The sequence below is a fragment of the Colobus angolensis genome, unplaced genomic scaffold, assembly GCF_000951035.1.
Source record: "Colobus angolensis palliatus isolate OR3802 unplaced genomic scaffold, Cang.pa_1.0 Scaffold9, whole genome shotgun sequence".
Taxonomy (NCBI): Eukaryota; Metazoa; Chordata; class Mammalia; order Primates; family Cercopithecidae; genus Colobus; species Colobus angolensis.
This window is the reverse complement of record NW_012122931.1, coordinates 6573300-6581409: the sequence shown is the minus strand read 5'-3', so window position 1 is coordinate 6581409 and position 8110 is coordinate 6573300. Positions and strand designations below refer to the sequence as shown.

The 8110-nt window shown below is 43.4% G+C and overlaps 1 protein-coding gene across 1 annotated transcript in view; it reads left to right on the top strand.

The window, feature by feature from the left end:
* Positions 1 to 2424: 2424 nt before the first annotated feature.
* SPTAN1 (spectrin, alpha, non-erythrocytic 1) overlaps positions 2425 to 8110 on the top strand; it is an 82637-nt gene continuing 76951 nt past the window's right edge. The window contains exon 1 of the mRNA XM_011931450.1: positions 2425 to 2469. Within this exon, the coding sequence (XP_011786840.1) occupies positions 2437 to 2469 (33 nt within the window). The 5' untranslated portion in view covers positions 2425 to 2436. The remainder of the gene's footprint in view (positions 2470 to 8110) is intronic.

The window sequence follows — 8110 nt, the reverse complement described above, 5'->3', positions numbered from 1 at the left end:
CGGGTCCCTCCCCGCCACCCCCAAGCCTGGCTGCGGCGCGGCCCTGCCCTGCCCCATCCGGCTGCGGCAGGTGGGTGGGGGCTCCCTCGTCGGGATCTTCGCCAGCCGCCTCCCTGCAGAACGCTCCCCGCACCGCCCCCAGTCCCTTCCCTCGGCCGGGAGCGACTTCTGCAGCTCGTTCTTCCTAATCGCACCAGCAATGCCGGCCAGCCGTGGAGGGAGGAAAAGCCCGGGGAGCCCGAGCATAGCGTAAACGGCTCTCTGACCTTAATTTCATCCTGCATGGCGAATCTCGGCCGTCTCTTTGAACGCAGAAGGGTCTGAGACTGGCCGTCTCCTTTTCTTTCCTTGTAATAAACATTTTTCTTTCTTCCCAGTTGTGATTTGCTTGTAAATAATAGGTAGATGCGGTGCTTGTATGGTATGAGGTTCAAATCAAATAACTTAATAGCTTGGAGTTCGTGTGTGTGTGTGTGTGTGTGTGTGTGTGTTTCCTGGAACTGGGTCTTTCAAGTCGAGATACAATGTCAAAAATTCTACCATACCAGTATTGAATGATAGAACAGTCTTTTGTTTGAAAGCTATCCCTGAGAATTTGATTAGACGCTTCCCATAGAACATCGCTTTAAAAAGTCTCTTTCATGTAGTGGAGTAAAATATATTTTAAATAAGCGCCTTGTTAAAGTTAAGAGTTGAATATGTTTTAAATAAAAAGCCTGAATAGCTCAGAAAGCTGGGTTGAGATGATGCTTGAACTGTTACAACATCTAATCAGATCTCTTTTGTATAATAGATCCTAAAATATTTAAGCCCTTTGTTCTGTCTTCATCATGGTATTTTAGAAAAACTTAACCATCATGGCTGTTCGGGAATAACAGGAGAGAGGCCATATGAAGTATTTTCATAATGTGTTGAGAAATTGCGTCGTCATAGCAATTGGCCTTAAGTAAAACAGAATGTATCAAAGATGGAAGGGTGGGGGTGTCTTGGAGCCAGGAAACAGAAAATCTTGGGAATAGCAGCAGGAACACTCAGCTATATGAAGCCATTGAGCCAAGGTTCCGACTCCTTAACTAGTCATTTATTTTCCCTTTCATTGCAGCTAGCTAATGTCTTAGATTTTGAAAGGTCAAATTGAAGTCAAAGTTTAATATGTGCTACGGGGGGAAAGAAGTGCTGCAGTAAGAGCCTCTGTGCAGGAAATTAGCAGTAAACCTTTTTCAGTAACTGGGCCAATAATTACTCAAAGGGAGCCTCAAAGTGTGTTAACTGGTATCCAGGGACCTAGATGGAGAAACTGGAAAGGAGGATTTGCTTCATCCTGGACAAGTGTGAAGCAGTTCTTATGGCAAACCATCAGCCTAGTAACTGATTCTCTGATCTGCTTTGGTCTTGGCAGTGTGTTTTGTAGCCATCTAATAATTGGAGAAATTGGATATGTCATAGGCTACAGTGTAAGCCTGTCAAGCAATCTGATGAAGAGGTGGACATGGGGAGAGCCGTTTTAAGTATGTCTTTTGGTTCCCTGGGTTAGAGTTTTTTCTGCTTTTTCTTACCTGCTTTCATCCAAAGTGGGGGGTCAACTGCACATCCTGAAAAGTGCATCTCAGGAATAGTCCCCCATGTCATGTCACTGCGGAATCTACACTAAGAATGGACAATGTGTTCAAGGCTGGCCTGCCTTTGTAATCAGTCCTCCGTGGGCTATGCAAGGATCCTGCTAGTTAGGCACTCAGGTCTGTTGCAGCATTATCAGCTGCGCTGTACTGTAGAATGCAACGCCCTAGTGGCAAATGCTGACTCCAGGAATGCGGAGGAGGAGGAGGACCGCATAGTTCATCACTTGGGGCCACTTGACTGGAGCAGCTGTGCTGTGAACCATCACCTCTCTTCCACCTTTTTTGCATATTCCTCTTGTACCAATTTTGAACAGGAAATAGTATTTTGTGAAGTAAGTGTAGTGGCAAACTAGGCCCAAGTCAGATCTTTGTGGCTTGAGTTCTACTTTGTGATAATTTCGTGAAGTCATGCTCTTTTATTGCTGAATGGAAGGGGATTTAGGAATCATCTTGTCCTGGGATCCTCAGGAGGAGGGCATGTTTAGTTTGAAAAAGTATATTCAGTATTATTACTTTGACACGTGGGGAAATTGAGGCCCAAAAGAGAGTGAGACTTGACCAGTGCAGCATATCCAGATAGTAACTGCCAAGACCTGGGAACCTTGGTTCTCTTTCCACATTTTAAATCCCTTGTGGGATTTAGACACTATACAGAATGTCAGAGAGAAGACACTGAGAAAATATCTGAAGTTGGATTTTTAATCTGTATTCGTATGTTTTTAAATATCTGTTTTCTTCATAATTTTGTTCCATTTGCCCTTAGAAGCTTGTTATCTTGCTCTTCCCCCTCCCTCTTTAGACTCCACATTCCTCCATCATGTTGTCATCGTTTCGTAAACGCAGAGTCCAGGTATTTGACCAGCATGCAGAAAACGGGTTGCCTTTTTGGTTTTGCCTGGCTTGCAGTGAAGGCATATTTGTGTCAAAGAGGTTGAATGATCCAAAGAAAGGGGGAAAAAAACCCTGCCTGCATGATGTTTCTGTTAAACAAATTGTCTAGGATTTGTTTGGGGTTTTTTTGGTGTTAAATTATCAGAAGTATTAGTAAATTTACTTGAAAATTTTCAAAGCCTTCCTTTTTTTTTTTTTTTCTTTAACCTCCCTCTCTTTAAGGCATGAATATATTAATTTCTTATCACCATTCTGGTGTTTGCATGTAGTGTTTGCTGACTTTTTATTGGTGGCTACTTGGTTTTTAAGAACCAAGGGACTAAACAGATTATCCTAGATATTTGGAAAAAATAATCTGAAAATACATAGTAAAAATTGTGTTTTTAAAATTTGACAGATATTGTAAACTTGGGTTTGTTTCCTGTTCTGTTGACTTTTTCCACCACAATTTCTATAATAAAATAGAGCTTCCCTTTTCGTGTTTAAAAAACAGCTGTTAGGCCGGGTGTGGTGGCTCATGCCTGTAATCCCAGTGCTTTGGGAGGCCAAGGCGGGCGGATCATGAGGTCAGGAGTTTGAGACCAGCCTGGCCAGCATAGTGAAACCCCGTCTCTACTAAAAATACAAATACATTAGCCGGGCGTGGTGGCGGGCCCCTGTAATCCCAGCTACTGGGGAAGTTGAGGCAGGAGAATCGCTTTAACCTGGGAGGCGGAGGTTGCTATCAGCCGAGATTGCACCATTGCACTCCAGCCCAGGTGACAGTGCAAGACTCCGTCTCAAAAAAATAAGTAAATAGCTCTCTTTATTTGTTTTATTTGTGTACAGTCTTTGTTTTCTAAATCGGACCTTTTAAAAAAAAAAAAATTCAGTATCTTGATATCCCAAAATAAGAAATATAAACCTTGGAAATTTCTAGTGATTATAGGTGATAAATCCAAGGCAGGCCTTTTTATAAATCAGATGAGTTATTTATTTAAATGAGGTTTATAAAAATGGGCCACATTGTAACCATTTCCTGTTTTGAGTCATAGTAACAATAAGGAACTTAAATACCTCTCATCTGAATTTTGCAGGTTAAAAGGTAAGTAGCAGCAAGATAGTATTTGGGAAGCATTCAGAAGTAAGTTTTCTCAATATTGCTCTGCATTTCTGAATTTTGATGCAATGCAGTATGAATCTTTTGCTTTCTTAAAGCTAAGTCCCTGCTCACCTCTGCACAGTTGCGCTAACAAGTTGAAATGAATTAATCAGTTTGAAGGCTGACATGCTGATCCACAATCCTGATTGGAATGTGGTTTAAGCAAAAATACTTGTTTTTATTTATGGTGTTCAGTCATCCTTTATGTATTATTGACCTCTCTGCTTACCATCAAATCTGCCACTAAAATCTGCAGCTAAGCTGGTTTTGAGTTAATTTTGTTTGACCTGAGAATCAACTGGTATACAATTTTGTGAGTGCTAATCAATTCTTTGGTGGTTTGTTCTTAGGGAAGCCCTTCCACATCCATGGATATAGTTCTCTTGCTTTGCAAATCTAAAATTTAGTAATAGGCTGGCATCCTAAGCCACAGAAAAAAGACATTGTTGGTTCTGCACATTTGGGTTCTGCCTAAGCAACCAAAACAACTGATGAATGATTTCTGTGACCTTTTGCTTTGGGTGATGATTATGAATTTTTCCATAACCAAATGACCAAAAATGACCGTTCATCCTGTTAGTCCTTAAAAATCCCTTTCTTGCAAAACTGTATGTCTGGTGGTGTCCTGCCTGAGAATCAGAATTCATTTTGTAGTATTCCAAGTGCCTCTGACATCCAGTACATTCAGCTTGCTGAAAGAATGGCAATCCCAATGCTTTGTTTTTAATAGACTCCTTTCAGCCTCGCTATGATTTTCTTCTCTCTTTTGGGATTCCATAGAGAAACTCTGCTGAATTCTTCTACTAAGGTCTGCATGAGGGCATCCTAAACCACTCACTGCAGGTGCCAGGTTTACAGAGTCCAAAGCGTTTGACCTTTGGTTTGAAAATGTTTGTATCTGCAGTCTTTTGTATTGCTTAACGCAGTGTGATTCCCACCCACTGCCTCTGCCTATACAAGGGGATATAGCTATATGTCCCATAAATAACCCCCAATTTTTTTATACCCCCAAATTTTGTGCCCCCAAATACCCCCAAATTTTTATTTGAGAAGTGAAAATTCCCCAAATACCAAGAACTGCCTGAAACAGCTGTCTCTTGGCATTCATCAAGAAGACAAAGATATTCAGGTCTAATCTCTTTTGTAGGGATCCATTTTCAGTTGATACTGTGTATAAGTTTGTGTTTGATATGGATCATTCTGAAGCATGCTGTATCTTTGGATTAAATTAGAAATTTCTTTTTTTTTTTTTGAGACTGAGTCTCGCTCTGTCGCCCAGGCTGGAGTGCAGTGGCCGGATCTCAGCTCACTGCAAGCTCTGTCTCCCGGGTTTACGCCATTCTCCTGCCTCAGCCTCCCAAGTAGCTGGGACTACAGGCGCCCGCCACCTTGCCCGGCTAATTTTTTGTATTTTTTAGTAGAGACGGGGTTTCACGGGGTTAGCCAGGATGGTCTCGATCTCCTGACCTCGTGGTCCGCCCGTCTCGGCCTCCCAGAGTGCTGGGATTACAAGCTTGAGCCACCGCGCCCGGCCAAATTAGAAATTTCTAACCAAGATTCATATCTTTAGACCCCACTCTTCTGAGATCTGGCAGTATTGTAAGAATGCTGACAAGTTCATTTTATTTATTACAATAGAGGACATGGTTGTAATTCCTGTTTTATCCCCCCGAGATTCACATTACTTGCTGAGTGATGCAGCTAACGTTTGCTGCATTGCAGCATTTATAGCCTACGTCTTCAGTCTTCTCTAATAATATTTTGCAAATATATACCTTTTTTTTTAAAGTTACCTTAAATGGGAAGTTGTCCTTAAACATATAGAGAACATACTTAGCACTTCATTTCCCCTCCTTCAGTCTCCATGTGAACAGACTTGATTGGCAAAATCAAAGACAGCCGGCTCCTTTGAGATAAGCAGTCAGTTGATTGCATTCCTAGGAAGTCGTCTCTGTTGTGGTTTTTAGGCAGTTAGTGGAACTGATAGATAGGCTAGTAAGATTGGAGTTTGTTTTTTAATGGCACGTTTCCCAGATTTTTCCCTTTCTGGCGCTCTCAAAAGGCGTTAATCCCATATGGCTGGGAACAGCCTGGAACATTCTCTGTGAAGTCGGCCTTATCAGTCTGCTGCATATGCCAGGGAATGGGTGGGGTGCTTGCAGCATGCAGCCTCAGTTGTGGAAGGAATGTGGCGCGCCCAGGCAGAGTTGACATTTCAGTAACTCTGACAGTTTCCGGTAAGAGGTTGTGGCACCTTTGGATGGCAGGGATTCTTAATGATATTTATGAGAATTTTTCTGTGTTTAATGTAGTCTGCAGAAATGACCCTTTTAGGAGCAAAAAGAAACTGGAACTCGTGTAGATAAACAAGAGACAGCTCCCTATCAGGTTAAGAGGGGGGAAACTCTTACTAACCCATAATCTTTTTTGGTGTCTCCTGTAATTGCACAAGTGAAAATACTGAATGCTGACTGCAGTGGGAGCACGTTGGTGACTTTCACATACCCAGCTCCCCAGAGACAGCCTGTTGTGGCTTGGCAGACCTCCCACCTACTGACGTCAGCTGATCTACTGCAGGAAAGAAAAGTCCATTATTGCCTGACCAAAGCACTTGGTATAGAATTGACTTGTTCTACTTCACTGGGGTGACAAAGAGGGCCTTTTAGGTTGGTTAATTTCAGCAGGGCCTTGCTGAACTGTCTCTCTGGATTGGTAGGATCAAATCAGCAAGCTGGGCCCAAGCAGGGGGACTTGCTCAGGTGGAACCTCTGCAATATTATGGTGGAGGTTTTCTTCTCATCATAAAGGGATGCTCCCAAATGTGATTTCTTAATTTCCGTAGCAGGTAAAGAATTTTAGAAATGCAGTGACTCCTGTGATAGGAGGCAGAACAGCACCATACACTTGAATCCTGGAGACTGCCATCTCTTTCAGGAGCTCGTGTACAGTGTCGTCATTGTTCCATGTGTAACTATACCTTCCCTGGAAAATTTCTTTACAAGAATATTTTGTAAGCAAACAAATTAGACGCATAATTTCTCAATGTTTTTCCAAGTTAACTGTTTCCTGAGGGTTGAGAACAAAGGAGATATATAAATAAATGAGTCTAACCCTGATTGTTCACTAAGACTCAGTCTTAAATAATTTTGACTGTTTTATTTTATTTTAGTTTTTGAGACGGACTCTTGCTTTTTCATCGCCCAGGTTAGAGTGCAGTGGCGCGATCTTGGCTAACTGCAACCTCTGCCTCCCGGGTTCAAGCGATTTTCCTGCCTCAGCCTCCCAGGTAGCTGGTACTACAGGTGTGCGCCACTATGCTTGGCTAATTTTTGTATTTTTAGTAGAGATGGGGTTCCACCGTGTTGCTCAGGCTGGTCTCGAACTCCTGAACTCAGGCAATCCACCCCGTTCGGCCTCCCAAAGTGATAGGATTACAGGTGTGAGCCATGGCACCCACTTTTTTTTTTTTTTTGACACGGAGTCTAGCTCTGTCACCGAGACTGGAGTGCAGGGGCTTGATCTCGGCTCACTGCAAACTCCGCCTCCCAGGCTGAAGCGATTCTCCAGCTCCAGTCTCCTGAGTAGATGGGACTACAAGCATGTGCCACCACACCCAGCTAATTTTGGTATTTTTAATAGAGACAGAATTTTACCATGTTGGCCAGGCTGGTCTCAAACCCCTGACCTCAGGTGATGCCGCCCTCCTCGGCCTCCCAAAGTATGGGGATTACAGATGTAAGCCACCACATCTGCCTCACTGTTTTTTCACTCCAAAGTGGGGATATGAAAAGGAACTAATAAAGAGGGAGTGAAGGCCAAGCGCTGTGGCTCACGTCTGTAATCCCAGCACTTTGGGAGGCCGAGGCAGGTGGATCGCCTGAGGTCAGTTCGAGACCAGTCTGGCCAATATGGTGAAACCCAGTCTCTACAAAAGTACAAAAATTAGTCGGGCATGGTGGCAGGTGCCTGTAATCCCAACTACTGGGGAGGCTGAGGCTGGAGAATCACTTGAACCTGGGAGGCGGATGTTGCTGTGAGCCCAGCTAGCATCACTGCATTCCAGCCTGGGTGACAGAGTAAGACTCCATCTCAAAAAAAAAAAGAGGGAGTGAAAGGAACTAATAAATAACCAAACAGCCATCAAGAAATAATATGTCGGCCAAGCGTGGTGACTCACTCCTGTAATCCCAGCCCTTTGGGAGGCCGAGGCGGGTGGACCACAAGGTCAAGAGATCAAGATCGTCCTGGCCAACATAGTGAAAGCCTGTCTCTACTAAAAAGAAAAGACACACAAAAATTAGCTGAGCATGGTGGTGTGTAATTGTAGTCCCAGCTACTCGGGAGACTGAGGCAGGATAATCACTTGACCCTGGAGGTGGAGATTGCAGTGAGCCGAGATCACGCCGTTGCACTCCAGCCTGGCGACAGAGTGAAACTCCATCTCAAAAAAAAAAAAAAA